Source organism: Lepisosteus oculatus, chromosome 1 (genome assembly GCF_040954835.1).
Source record: "Lepisosteus oculatus isolate fLepOcu1 chromosome 1, fLepOcu1.hap2, whole genome shotgun sequence".
NCBI classification, from domain to species: Eukaryota; Metazoa; Chordata; class Actinopteri; order Semionotiformes; family Lepisosteidae; genus Lepisosteus; species Lepisosteus oculatus.
Window position 1 is genome coordinate 55,061,663 of NC_090696.1, and position 15,970 is coordinate 55,077,632.

The window sequence follows — 15,970 nt, forward strand, 5'->3', positions numbered from 1 at the left end:
AGCACTCCTGAGAGAGAGAGAGCGCAGAGCAGAGCAGAACAGACCAGATACTGGGGTGCAAAAACCGGGTGATCTCCCCTGACTGTACGCCCGTTTCAAAGTGGGTCAGCTGCACTAGTCAGCGGCTTTCCTAATCCTCGCCCTGATCACTACCAGTCCTGTCCTGCCCCTCGCCGTGTACCCCAGCCGGGTGCTCTTCGGCCGCAGCGCCAGGTGAATGCGCAACATTAATGTAGGGTTTGTGGGTTTGCGCCCTACACCCTGTGGTACTGCTGTGTACATACAGTATGAACATGTTGTCATATTTGAAATATAAAAAATGTCAATATACTGTAGTGTGCACAATATTTGCTATTTTAGTTTTCAAAGAAATGTTTATTTGTTAAAAGAAAACTCATAGCATTTGCTGGATTTGAACACCCGACCTCACGTTTATAAGTAAGTCACATAAACTATCACACCACCAATCCATTCATGTGACAAGTACTGAAACAGCAATACATATATCAGTGGAAAGTTTTATACTCCTGTTTGTGCTACAGTACCAGAATATAATTATATCATTATTAATTTCTTTAGATACGCGATTCCATAGAATATTCCCTATTAATCCAATTCTAAAAGTATGCTTTTGTTTACTCCGATAATGAGCGTATTTGCAGAAAAGGTTAAAAGATCAATTTTCACAACGTATATAAATGTACAGTGATATGGTCAGAAGGATCACGTAAAAACGTTTCTAAAATAAGTAAACTAAGACTTTGATGCTTAAAATGTTTAGGGAGAAATTTAATACTGGTGTGTATTTTTTCTTTAAACTACCAAGACCAGCCATATATAGTACAGCTTACATACAGTAATATGTTTATGTTCCTAAATTAATCTTTTATGAGCATGTGAAAGGCATACTTTGTATGATTGGAAACGAATGCGTGATTGGATCGATGAAATGCTGTGCAATCTTGCTTTCATAAAATATACCAGCTTTTTAATGTATAATGAATAACATGCTGTAATACACAGTTTAAATTTAAAAGTCTAAAGAGTATACAACTTAAATTCTTAATTGAATAAAGACTGTCTCTCAGCAGTGATCGGGATTCGAAACCAGGTGTTTTCTGGTGACAGCTCAAATGCTGTACAGAAGAGGTTAAGCTTTATTAGCTCCACCTGCCGGTTTTACGAGGTAATTCCAGATACCATTAATATAATCTAATTTGCATACGGTATATTGCGACACGCCCACAGTGTTGTACCGCAGTGTACCCCGATCATTTTGAATAGCTGCATCTGTACGTTGATCTCTTAAGCAATGTCCAAGTTTAAAAAAAAACATACTTATTTTATCAAAGATGTGGAATCCACAGTTGTTTGTTAAAAACAGAAATCACAATGCAACAGTATTCACCTTGACACCTTTATGACTTTATGGCTGATGATGTTTTATGATTTGAAATAGTTTAATACATACATGTTGCATATTACAGCACAATACACAATGAAACTCACCAGCAGTACAGCACATGTAATGGAAGCTTCCATGCATGCATCATGAAACAACCCTGAAGACAGCAAGGTATTAAGAACAGCTTTGTTAAAAAAGCAATACATTTAATAACTATCCAAAACACAATATTTTCTGTAAATAAAACATACTTTTTTAATGTGGAACTTTGTTTCCATAATATTCTGCATATCCCTTCAACTTATACATTTACAAATGTAAACCAAGTGTTTTCTTTCTCTGTGTTAATTCCAGGTATGCTGTAATTTCTGTGTACTCGTTTTGAAATCAATTTAATATATTTTGCTTCTTATTCAAACGTATTTTAATATATCTAAAAAACATGAAGTGCATTAATCTAGTTATTTCCATGTCCATAAATCCTGTTAAATATTTGAGTTACGCTTTTTTAATATTAAAAATAGAACTAGCATACTTTATACTTGTCTCAAAATCACATTAATATTTTAACATAGAAATCTATACTTTTTTATATTCTTCTCAAATTCTTCTCCAAATTCAACAGAAAGTGTTTGTTGTTGTGTCAAAATACTGAGCTTTGACTGTAAAACATTCATATGTATGAGGATGCCAGGCTGAGATTTAACCTCATGCACAAATAGACCTTTGGATTTAGGGTTAATTAGCATTTTAATTAGAATGCTGATTTGTTTTCTCTTTTGACCTAAGGTCTCACTACTGAACTCATCGGATATTAGAAAATTCACTTCAGATATTATGCTAAATCATGTAAATGTAAAGATCCCCACAAACCAGATATATTTTATTTCAAATAACAAAATACTTCTGAAAAACAGCAATCCTAATAATACACTGTTTCTATTTGTTTACAGGGAGTGACTGACAGATGCAAAAACTGCCAACAGAAACCACATTTCTAGCCACACATAACTATTAAAGGCAAGGGGAAAATTGCAGATTCCACTTTTTGAGTGAGGGAAATGAATGGTTTCATATCTCTACAGATATCCGTTGTCACAGACGTCCAAAGGGACTAACCGTGGGGAGCAGGAGAGCGGAAAAAGACCCATATGCGTAGCGGCGAGACGGGAAAAAGGCCCGGGCTCATTAGTGCAAAGAGTTCAGGAATGCCGTATAGAAACCTATGCCCTCAGGGAGCGGACGTGGGGCGCCCTGGTGCTAGGCGGGTCTCAGGACATCCGAACATCAATGCTGACCGAGGACAGAATGCAAGACCCGGAAATATATAGCCCAAGGGAAAGAGAGGGACAGGAAGGACAGCAGACTGGAAACTAGGGACAGGACAGAGAAGGAGCGCCCTCTGGCTGCAGAGGGTGTGACATCCGTGAACACTTAGTGGAATTTTGACATGTTGCAGCTATAATCACTGCTGGAGGTCGACTAATCCACTATTAGAGCTATTGTCTAATATTGTATTTTAGTAGGGGTGTTTAGTAATACAGTCCATTTCATTAAATTATTGAAACTCATCTCTCAAAATAATGCATTTTGGTAATGAATTATTACAGTAAATATGGACTGTGAATGAATTATTTCCCCTAGAGCATAAAGTCAAGATAGATATTGACAGTTTGTGATTGTTTTTTTTCTCATACCTAGATCCCAGTTAAATGTACTACTCTAAATCACTGCCCCCTTATATAGATAAAAAAACAAAGAGCATACTCACTATAAATGAAAAGACTTTGTAAACTATAGTTTAAAGTGTTATGTTATCAATTTATTGTTAAAATCACATAGGATATTTATATAGTGCAATCTGCAATATTTTGGGTTTGATTCAGACGAAAGCTTAATGTTTCATCAAAAACTTAAAATAATTTGTTATCATTCCACATAGTCGCTTTAATTGCTGTTCTTTTTATTATTACTGTAATAAGAAATACAATGTCTTCACATTTCAACAATTGGTGCTTTTATGTTTTCAAGGTGCGTTAATAATAATAATAATAATAATAATAATAATAATAATAATAATAATAATAATAATAAAACATATTAGGATCTTGTACATTACATATCTTTGCATTTTAATTGACAAATACATGCTTTTTTGTTTTCCTAAATTATAAATATATTCATAACCAGAACAGTGTTAAAATGTTGAGTGAGACCCGTTCTGTCAATTGCAGTATAATGCAGTACTAACTTCTCTCCAATATGCAGTCAATGTGGTTTATACCAAAATTGACAGTACAAAGTCTTTAAAAATACTTGAATAATGTGAAAAATTAGTGTCATTATATATCGGTGTCTCTTTTACTAAACAATCATGGTACACAAACTTTACAGCACCTATGAATCATGGCTTTGGAAGAATAGAAAGAATAGAAAAAACAGACAACTAATATTCTTCTATTATAATCTCTCTCTATAATATTTATATCTAATTTAAAATGAAATATTTTATTTGTAATTGTGCTGCTCATGCCTCGCATGCACATGAGATGCGTGCATTCTGTCCTCATTCATTACATCCATTTTCTGTCTAATTTAGGATTTTTTTAAGATTGTTGTTTTGACATGAGGCATATCATGGTTCTGCTTCTTATAATTAAATGATCCCCTTCATATTACTTCTAACTGTGCTTGCATACCTTAGGACACTACTGAACACCCTGAAAGACATTTTCCTCTTATACTGCTCTTTTAACAAGCTTCATATCACTACATGGGGCACCATGGGGGATACTGTATATGTCAAGTATGTCATCGCTTTTTTTAACACAGTCTATAGTTAGTTCTCAAGGACACTCTACAAAATTAAATATTGTTGTTATATGCAGATGATTCCACATTCAGGATTCCACATTTGTTCCATTACAAAGGATGCCGAATAACAGTAAAATCAGGGAAATGTGTAATCATCTGTGTTTTTCTTTTTTGTGAATTTATGGTAAACCATCCCATAGGTAATTGCAGCTAAGCTAGAAATGATTTTTTAAAGATTGGTGTGTAGAAGCATTTTTTAGGAAACCAATAATTTGGATGTTTATGTATATAAGATAGATGCACGTCTTTTTCATGGATCTCTAGAATCTTGACATGTTGAGGAGCTGTATAGCGGGATGCATCAACCTCCACGTGGTGGATTAGCATTTGTACATATGTAAAATGGGTAAAGACCTGAATTGTATACCAGGTAGTTTGTAGCAGAAACATGAAACTTCTCCGATACTCAAAAAAAGTCAATGGAGCCTGCTGAAGAATTATGCAATGTCCTTGAAAACTAATGGTGTGAAGCTCTTTTGTTACATCTTATAATGAAATAACAGTTCTAAAGAATGACTTCAGTGTAATTCCCTCCAATTAAGTAATAGTAGAACAATAAATATGCAAGAGGAAATATTTAATATTTTTATGCGCTATAACATGAGGCTAAAATACCTATTATCATACTGTAGATAATATGGAAGCTATGGCAACCTGTGCCAAAAGTCTGCAGTTACTGGACTGATTTGATAATGCAATGATTTGTGGATTTCATTCATTTTCTAATATATGATTATGTTTTTTTTTTGTTCCATGTACTTTAAAAACATTATTCTCTCTTGATAGCATGGAAGTTAAGGACACAAATATGTAATGTAAACATCCATATTCTTAAAAACCACATGCACGTCTTTGTAATTAATGCTTGTAAAGTATAGGCATTTGATAAGGTATATATCATATAGAATGCTGATTGTACAAAATTCAAAAACCCTGCATTACTGGATTCACCCTGAGAATAAAGAGAACACCCATCAATTCAGAACAAAAATGAAAACTTAACAGCTATTGGAAAATCATATACAACTCAGACCTTTGTTTCATTTGTCATTAAAAGTGACATGCTTCCTCATGTTTTCATACACACTGGGGCCAAATTAAAGCACTTTGTAGTCATACTGGATGCATATGAAACTGAACAGCAGACATAGAAAGATATTCAGATAAATATATCATACTATTTTGTCAATTAGGAAATGACAAGTCACTTTTACTTTTGTGCTTTGTGCAAACATTTGTTTCATTATTTTTCATGCATTAGTAAATTGGGACAATGAAAATAATTAGCTTTTAATATTTGAATATGTATTTCAAAATGCTAATATCTTTTGACACAGCATGAATTGTTATTGAGATGAAAGTGAATTGTTCATACTCGGATAATATTTCAAACAAGGCTCAAGTTTACCAATCAGTGCATCTGCTAATATCATAATTACATACATGTATATTATCCAAGCAGATCAATCAGAATAATGTGTTGAATTACACAAAACATAATATATATATATATTATATATATATATATTCCTTCTTGCTATCAAGGATCAAATCTTGAGGGTACTTGCTTCTTTCTGTAAAAGATACGCAAGTAGCTGACAAATATTATAATTAAAAAACATGATTCTTGCCCTGGAATTGCATTGTAAACAAATTTCTTCAATTTAAGTAAATGTGAATTAATTTAAAGTACTGTAAGTTCTTATTAATTTGTATTTACCATCCTTACCATTGCATAAGCAGGTTGATTATATTGTGTGGTCAGAACAAAGCTAATGCAAAATTCTGTTTAGACATTTATTAAGTTAAAAATGTTTAGCCATTTAAACTCAAGCCCTCAATGAATTAAACCAAATTCCAATGCCTATAAATGAGAGCCTGGTGAAGTAGGAATATAATATCAGGTGGAATCATTTTATATACAGTACCTGCATACATGAAAATAAACACTTTTCATAGGTTACTACTAATACATGTATATGAATAAAAAATACATAAGCATTGTGTAAAACTCTATTTTAGGCTGTGCAGTGCCTAAGAGAACATTTTTTTCTCAAGGAAATAAATAGTCAAAATCTAAATTGTTTTTATATTTTAAAGCAAAATAAAATTATTTTTTTGCTCTCCAAACTTTGCTTGTACAAATAAACAATGAGCAGAAAACAGCATAGTGGTATGAACAAAATTAGGTTGCAAGCAGGTATGATCATTTACCCTGCCCTTTTATTTTGCATGTCTTCATATAACCTTTAACAGAAAAGCACATGAATCATCACAAGGCAAAAGATTGCTAAGAAATAAACCAATGTTTAAAAGGACATCCATATACTATATACACTGATGCACAATGAAAATGCAATAGTCATTATATAAATTTCTCATTGGGCACACAAAGTAATTTACATTGAATACTGAGCATGTAGGTTTCTGAATTAATTTAGGAGTATAGTTCTTTGGAGTAATAATGAACTGGTACCAAATATAGCAATTTTATGGAAATATTACGTGCTTATAGTGTTAGTGATGAAAATCGAGTTAAGATTGGCAAACTGGGATCTGTATAAATGGCCGGCATATGAAGGATTTCACAAGGTGTTCTTTCTTTATCCCCAAAACTACCATTTAATTTATCACCTCTCAGGGTTACCTTTATTATTTGTATCAAATGCTCCAATGAGGTGTACAAAAATAGGCAGCTGCATAGGATGCCAGACAGTTGGGCATACATTGATTTCACATATACTCGACCCAATTTCTTTTTATATTGCTGCCTTACATAACCAAGATAATTAATTGAGAACAAACTTTAATTTACAATGTACAATATACCAATCTTTATATCTCTCCAAATACTGCAAACTTCAAGCTAATAAATGAGCAGTAATGAAGAACATGTGACACTCAAACACTGAAGGGGAAGTGTACATTCAGAAGAAGATTGAAGAAAATACAGTGGTTGTTTATCAGTGAATAATGGATCAAAACATGAAAAAGTCTACTAAACCCAATCTGTAGTTTTGCAAAATATGAACAAAATAAGAATTATTTGAAATGTTCAAATATCTTAATATGTATTATATACAGGTAAATGTATTTCATAAATAGCTCAAATGTATTTAAAACAGGTATTTAAGACAACTTCAGAGTACAGAGTCAATATAAATTACAGCTTCTATAATCACAGCACATTTTCAACTAGGTTTGGAACTTCAGGTGACAAGAAATATAAAAAGTGCATTTTTTTAAATGAGGGTAGTCCATTCACCACTCAGATGCATTTGGTTTTTAGTAGTAAATTGTATCTGAAGATCTCATTTAGCTGTTAAGGTGTTTCTTGAAGGAAACAGAGGTACTGGCTTCAATACAATGGCTCTGGGTAGTTTGTTCCAGGCTCTCACAACCCTTTGTGTAAATACATGTCCGCAGTTCTCATTCCTAAGTACACTTCCCCTTAGTTTTTATTTGTGTTCTTTGGGTAGTACTACACTATTGTTTCTGAAGAGGTCCATAGATTTAACTTTATAAATGTTTCTGAGGGTTTTAATATTTGAATCAAAAAACGTTACAGTTTTAAATTTTCAAGATTAAAAAAGATTTAGTTCTTGTTGCCTGCCAGTGTATGACAGAGCATGGGGCATTCCTATATATAGTTCAGGTGGGTAGTTGCATCAGCATGCGTAGGCTGCAAAGGGACAGGTAATGGGTTTATTCCATGCTGAAAGAAAGAAACCGTACACCTGAAGAAGGCTCCACAGCCAAAACATTGTGTTTTCTTTCTTCTCTTTTCAGCACGGAATAAACCAATTACTTGTTCCTTTGATTCCTATATATATCTCATTAGTAGACAAAATCATTGTTCAGAAAATTAAAAAAAAAGTTGCACCCTAATAAACATATATTTTTAATCAAGGTAAATTTTTCAATCTCACTAAGCCACATTAGATATTTATAGTTTATGGTGTTTCTGCCTAAAATTTATATTTTTGCTATTTATGACCCATGTATAGTAATAGATACATATATAATACAGTTTGTGAATTACTCTTTTATATGGAACTTTATTAAAAGTTCTAAAAATTTAATTTTGTTTATTTATATCTATAACTGCTATATCTTGTTAAAAAAATTATGTCAGTTAAACAAAGCTTACCCTTAGTCTGGGTGCAACATTAGCAATTTGTGGTCAATGGGTATTATCCCTCTCTAACAATATATCTGCAATTTATTTAGGCCCATAAGTATCAGCTCTTGTTTCCTTAAGTAAATTAAATACTGACTTTTGATTTTTCACATATTGTAAGTAAAGGCCTATGATTAATTTAATCTTTTATGAACACTTGAGTAAAATATTCATTTAATACTTCTCACTATCATTTTTTCCTATCTTCAGCACTGAGACATTTAATTTAATTATTTGCTGTTCTTTAGCTGCTATTGTATTAAAAAAAGTTACTTGAGTCTTCCATTGCAATCTTTATTTCTCTGACTCTGTTAGCTTTTTAATATCCTTTCTCACATCTCAATGAATTGCCCTTCATTAATCTCCTTTTAAACTAGATGATTCCCAATCATTTTAAAAATTGCTTTCTTTATCCTTATATTCATAAAATATTTATTAAGCCATTTGGACTACTGCTTTCTAAACTTGGGTCTGCCTAGTTCTTGGATGAAACTGTTCTGTGCTTCATTCTCAACTGATTTCACGTCTGTTCTATACCATTCTTTTTCACTTAAGCTCTGAATCAATTAATCATAGTCAGCTTTCCTGAAATTGACCTTTGTTTTTTTTACAGTAACTGATGCATATAGTTTAAAATGCATTTTTTAAATGTTATGATTAAAGCTACCTAATGTTTCTCTCACCTTCGTTTTCCTCCCTCACACCTATTTAATAATAAAAACAATAATTGGTAACACTTATATGGTGCTTTTCTGGACACTCCACTCAAAGTACTTTACAGGTAATGGAGACCCCCCTCCACCAACACCAGTGTACAGCATCCACCTGGATTATGCAATGGCAGCCATAGTGTGCCAGAATGCTCACCACACATCAGCTGTGTGGAGGCGAACAGCGTAATGAAGCCAATTCCTAAACGGGGATTATTAGGAGGCCAGGATTGGTAAGGGCCAATGGGAAATTTGGCAAGGACGCTGGGGTTACACCTCTACTCTTTTCAAGAAATGCCCTGGGATTTTTAATGACTACAAAGAATCAGGACCTTGGTTGAATGTCTCATCCGAAGGACAGCACCGTCACTATACTAGGGCATTAGGACCCCCTATAGGCCCCTCTAATACCTCTTCAAGTAGCTCTCTGGTCTCTCATCCAGGCACTAACCAGACTCACACCAGTTTAGCTTCAGTGGGTTGCCAATTGTAGTTTTAACTACTGATTTGATCCTTGATGCCGTTTCCTAGTTAATGTGAGGAAAATTAGAATATCCAAAGATGTTCATTTCTTCCTTTGCACATAACTGATTTGATTATATTTAATATATATTATATTTTATTTTGTTCACTGCACCATAAGTACAATTTGAATCTGAGAGGTCAAATCAGATCCATGAATATGTTAAATTCCTCTGTCTGGATACTCTTTTTGATGTTTAGTTCTAAACCACCACCTCTTCTATTTATGTTTTTCTATTTCCTGTTTCCTCAGAAGTCTGCATATCTTGGAATGTATAATTCAAATTCCAATTGTGTTGTAATTGACTGCTAATGGAGTAGCTCCTAATTTTTCTTATTTAATCCTTAATTTAGATATAATAATTTAATCCCTTAGTGTTTTTTGTTTTTCTCCGGTATACTATTTTTGTTTCCCTGTATATCTACCCTGCAGGTTCTATCCTCCCATTCTTACATTTCCATTCCTTCTTAGTGTTTTTAAATGTATTTTTAGTTTCTTGCAATAAGCTTCCTTATACTCTTTCAAGTGTAACCCATCACATCCTTACAAATAGCATTAGCCAAATAAAAGTTTCGATTGACTGAAAAATTTGGAGCCTTATTCTGCAAATCATGTTCTCAGTCATGTGTTATGTTTATGGATTAACATTTTCATTTGTTGAACATGTTGTTTTGTAATCAAGCATTGAGTTCAATCAAATAAAATATTTATCTATTTTGTCGATACAGTATATTTATAAAACGTTGCTGAGGTTTCTGGCAATTAAGTGATTCATATACAGTGCTATTACCTTGAAGTAATAAAATCTAACTCTTAAATATAATAAAAATGATCATCCTTACTGATTAATTTGTATACCCCAGAAAAATACAATAATTATGCCTTTAATAGCCCATCCTCTAGAAATCGGAACAAAAATCAGCCCTGTAAATAATCTTTAAAAACACTCAAGAAATTTAAATAAACAAGAACAATTAATGGTACAACCATGCACCACTTAAGTAATTAAGATATCTTGGTTTCTTACAAAATCAGCCATGGGGAGATAACAGACCAACTACCATTAAAACCATTTTGTTTGAAGATGGCTTGATTGTGAGAAAACTTTAATGGAGAATAATAATCAGATGTGCTTAAATAATAATCAGTCTGCTTCTGAGACATCTGCTCTGTGCGAAAAAGGCTATATCCTTAAAGGCAGAAGTACATGGTACCTACACCGATCATGGTACATTAAATTTATCTTAGCCATCTGCCTAATAATTTTCAAACTGCCAAGAGTACAGTATGGGGAATTTCAGGAAGGAATAATCTTCGCAGGGTTAAGTAGCTCACCACTTAAATATTAGGGAGTCATTTGGTGAGAGATAAAATCATCATATTCATTTCACAAAACATCTGAAACTGCAACAGAGAGAGTCGTGGGGTGTTTTAAGCATTTTGTTGCATTATTCAAGCTAACAAATGAGATTTTGGAAGTATTATGATGTGGGGAGGAATCTCTTCTAACACACACACAAAACAAAATGTTTGTTGTAGATTGACGGCATCCTTACTTCTCAGCAATACATTGACAAAATCCCTGAGACACCAGTTTTTCAATTTTTGCGAGCCAATACAGAAGTTTCAATTTTCCAGCCAGACAATATAAGATCACACTATGATTGATTACACCAATCAAGGTTTTGCCATGGGAAGCTTCTTCTTCTGACCTTAATCAAGTAGAAAATCTATTATATCAATATGATAATACCATAAACAAGAAACAGCTTTGCCACTTCACTGGTGCATGATGGAAAAATAGCAAAAAATAACAAAAGAATCCCTCCAGAAATTTACCAAGTCTATGAATTACCATTGCCAAGATTAAAGTAATGCACATTAAGGTCACATGTGATACTAACCTTTTAATATTTTCACTTAAACAATTTGTTCACATTTTCTGTGACTTTGGACAAATTACTAAATTAAATGCATTGGAAACCATAGTTGATTTTACTTTGTGCATCAGTATATGTTTGCTTCACAACACAGATTATTACAAGATACTTTGCAACTTAATTTAGAAAAAAAGGCATCATGGAAATGTCCTAGGCATATTAAAAAGCTTCCACTTCCTTACATTTCAATAGATCATGTGTAATATCAAGTGGGTTTTATTGCTTAACATACTCTGCATACTATACTATCATACAATTCTTTTTAAAGTAATTGGAAAATAAAAAATGCCTAGAACAAGTGAAATAATAGACTTTGTTAAAGTGCATCTTTCAGTTTGACAATTTGACTGTAGGAGGAAGAAATTCATTTCAGGTTTAATGACAACTTTAATTGGGAGCTGAACAAGAAAAAGGTGTTAAAAAGTTTATTTTTTTTTAATTATAATGTGACTTTGACAGTAATACCACCATGCAAAGGACTAAAGAATTATAATAAAGGAATTGCTTTATGAAACAATGAGTTTTAACATCAAAAGAATATCTGATCAATCTTTCTCCAGTTCCATGTCAGACCCTCCCAATATTTTAATAAACATATATACAGTGTACTGAGATTTAATGTGTTCCACAGCTCTGAACATATTAGAATAATTACTGTACACTACTGTAACAATGTGCACTAAACTACATATTTACTTACAATATAAATGTTTATAACAAAGATTTATCCATGTTCAGATCAACTAACAACTGCTAATTTATGTAAAATTAATAAAAAATAAACATTGAATTTATATATCTTAAATGTTCTTCAGTACAACATGATGACCTGCTCCAAAGAATTGCAGTATATATTATATAGAAATACAATGATTTTATTCAAACATATTCCTCAAAGATTACTTTAAGTTAAATTAGATATTATTTATTACAATTTCTCCAATTTAAATAATGTATTATTTAACACAAATCAGCCATTTAATCTTAAAAATTATTCCCTGCAATTTAATATTTGGCCACTAAAAAGAAGTAGTCATACTCATAATGCAAAATACTAAGTGTTACAATGCTAGATTGTTGTTATGTATTTAAAAAGAAAATGTTTTTGTGAATAATTTAAAAAATCTTTAGTCCATAATTTATGGGTTATATACATAATAATTCTTCTCAGTACATAAAAATATACAAATAAGGGCTTGATTTTTATACAGTGTATTAATATAATAATTATAATAATAATAAATCAACTTTCCTTTAAAAAACAAGCCAATGCACAATCTGTAACTGATTGTAATGTATTAAATAATTTTGGAATAATACTAACCAAAGACAGTATATGTACATAATGACAGAACATAAGATTAGATTAGCAATAAAACAGAGTACCAATTTTCCATAGCAATAAAACCCTGTGTAGGAAACAAAATCAAAGCTTTCATAAATATTATCACAGAAAATTAAATACAAAATATTTTGCTATGAAACATCTTTCAAAATTTAAGCACTTGTAGGTATTTTGGTCCATTAAAAAACACTAACTGAAGACAACACTAAGCTATACAACTGCTGCCTACAAGAGCTTATGCTAACAAGCTGAACAAATTGAAGTGCACACATCATCAATGATTTTATTAGTCTCATATCACAAAAATGAAGAAAAATATTTTTAAAGCAGGGATTCATAACATGACTAAAAACATCTGAAGCACAAATATACTGTGTGAAGAAAAATTATCAAAAATGAATATTCTGAAACAATGTATATACAGTACAACCTAATGACAAGTTAATCAAAGAGCTTTGCAGAAATAAATTGGGGAAAAATTCTTAAATAAAATTTAAAAAGCTTGGCTATCTTAGGCCAATTTACCAAAGCACATAGATTAGCAGTTATTTGTTGTATTTGGCATGTCTTCAGTCCTATATTTAGAATAATTTACATTGTGTTTGAACATCTACTTTGACGGTACCAGACCTTTTATGACAGGTTCCCTGTTTAAATATGTAGCCCAGTAAACTAGGTTAAAACTTCCAAATAGAACAGGAAACATTATTCGTGACATCCTATCAATTTTGCTTACACTGTTGAATGTCTTCTTGTTTTCCACTGGTTTGGCTTCTGGTTTGGTCTTGTTTGGATCTGAGGTGGCACTTTTGGATATTGTGGGTAGCACAGAGTCCTTTGTAATATTTGGTGCATAGTTCGCTACTGCCACTGCATATGCATTGTTTTTCTTAATGATGGAGGCCTTTTCTTTCTTCTGTAAAAAGAAAACCAAGAGCATTGATTTTGAAAGGTCAGTTTTGCAGGATTTCTTAACATCAAAATTGATTGATGCATCCAGGGCATTCTTAATAATCATTAATGAAATTACAGAAAGGCTAAGGCATCAATCTGAATTCAAAAAGAAACAGAAGGTCAGATCTGGAACAGTAAAGCACAGTGGTTGCATTTAACTCATTACACCACAGTTCAGAATTATTTGACATAAACATAAATCTGAAAAAAAAAATCAGTTTATACATTCCAATAACATCTTTAGTAATAAACATTCACCTTTTTTTGTGTCTATACCTGGGTAAATGTATACTTTAAAATATGAATTGATGTAAACAAGCTTAATGTTTTTCTTCTTTATTCTTTTTTATGTCTTCTCTAGATTTTTTTATTTTTATTTGTTAATGTAAGCCCTTCTTTTCTGGCTCACATACGTAGTGCAAATGCTACATGTTTCATTGAACTATTCACACATTTTTATTTCAGTCTAAATTTTCCATTTCATTAGCAACATTATGAATGAGTTACTTACCTGTGATCTATACCTTCACCTTGCTGCTCTTATATCATAGTTAAAAGAGTAAGTCAAAACCAAACAATATATCAGTGATGTGATTAACAATTACAGGTCAACTCTTAATTTTCCATTTCTCTCAAAAGGGTACAGTTTTCTATCTTAATTTGATATTTTTTAATAGCAAAAGAAAGTTATTATCAAGGTGGTGAATAAAGTATTAAGGCTATGGGTTCAAGTTCACTATCGATTTTTATGCTTCAGGACTAAAGTGTGATATCTGACACTTAATCATAGCATTCGCTTAAGCTGATAAAGAACTATGCACGTGTTTTAGGCACACATTAAGGGCAGTGTAGATGTTTGTGTGAATTTACTGGCACAATTTTAATTGTAACAGTAAATTGCATGAACCTACTTTGGCTATTAGGAATCAATCAGCAGAATAATAAGTAGTTTTCACGTGGATTCAAAACACACAGGATACATTTATTAATATATACAATTTGTACATAAAAGCACTCAAAGTAAATATATAAAAGTTTGCCTGGATACAAACAGCATCTTGCTATGTGAGGGTTATAAATCTATAACAGATATCAAGAGATACAAAAACAAGGCTTTTACATTGAATATACCATTGTCTATACTAAGTCATTAATTGGACTCATTAATCATACACAACATTCAGACACTCATAAGTGGATAATGTTACTAAGATTAATTAAATTGATATCAGCATATGTTTGGATTGCAATTGATTTCTCAAGATCAGTAATAATCAATATTGAGCTATAAATCTAGCCATTCAGAATGCACAGTGAATAATGTACGCTGTAACATGTAACATGATAGTGTTTTGGTATATCTATGGATATGACTTCAGGTGAATTTTTTTATACTCGATTCACATAGCCGACGTTTTAAAACTACATTACACACTGTTACATTACACCCCCACTGCGAGTTGTGAGTAAACGCTTTAAGCAAAAGTGAGAAACCACTTTAAAAAATCCTAATTTGGAGAAAAAAGTCCTGTATGTAATTTTTTCCACATTGCAGTGTAAAGTCTGACGGTGTAACTTAACAATAAGTAAGACAAACTATTCCACAGATAAATAAAAATTAGTATATGAGTTATTGTAAAACCAGCACAGCAAATGCACATAGACCAAACCTATGAGTACCCCAACAACCAGATCACTGGTACAACACACATGTATAACAATTGCAATATTAGGCAATAAACAGTAGAACCACAATTTTATTTGCCATTGTATTATCAATTACAACAGATACAAAGTTTAAAACAAATCTGAAACCTTTCAAAAACAGAAGTTATTAACCTACTGTATTTCACATGTGCATATAAGATTATGGTGTGACCAGTGGGGGTTTTGTTTTGATTACATTATGAATAAGTCCCTTAGACACATCGTCAAAGGTTTTGAAATGACAAAACAATCAAAACTTGTCACAGATGTCAGAAAGACATGCTGTGGAATGGCAGGAGAGCAAAAAAAGACCCTATGAGGTCAGATGATGT

The 15,970-nt window shown here is 32.2% G+C and overlaps 1 protein-coding gene across 2 annotated transcripts in view; it reads right to left on the reverse strand.

Moving 5' to 3' along the window:
• Nucleotides 1–6,484: 6,484 nt before the first annotated feature.
• Nucleotides 6,485–15,970, reverse strand: part of gabra2a (gamma-aminobutyric acid type A receptor subunit alpha2a) — a 389,198-nt gene continuing 379,712 nt past the window's right edge. Inside the window, exon 10 of one of the 2 annotated variants that reach the window (XM_015345339.2) lies at nucleotides 6,485–13,893. In XM_015345339.2, the coding sequence (XP_015200825.1) occupies nucleotides 13,588–13,893 (306 nt within the window). In that variant the 3' untranslated portion in view covers nucleotides 6,485–13,587. The remainder of the gene's footprint in view (nucleotides 13,894–15,970) is intronic. The other variant, XR_011189718.1, reaches the window with a different exon arrangement.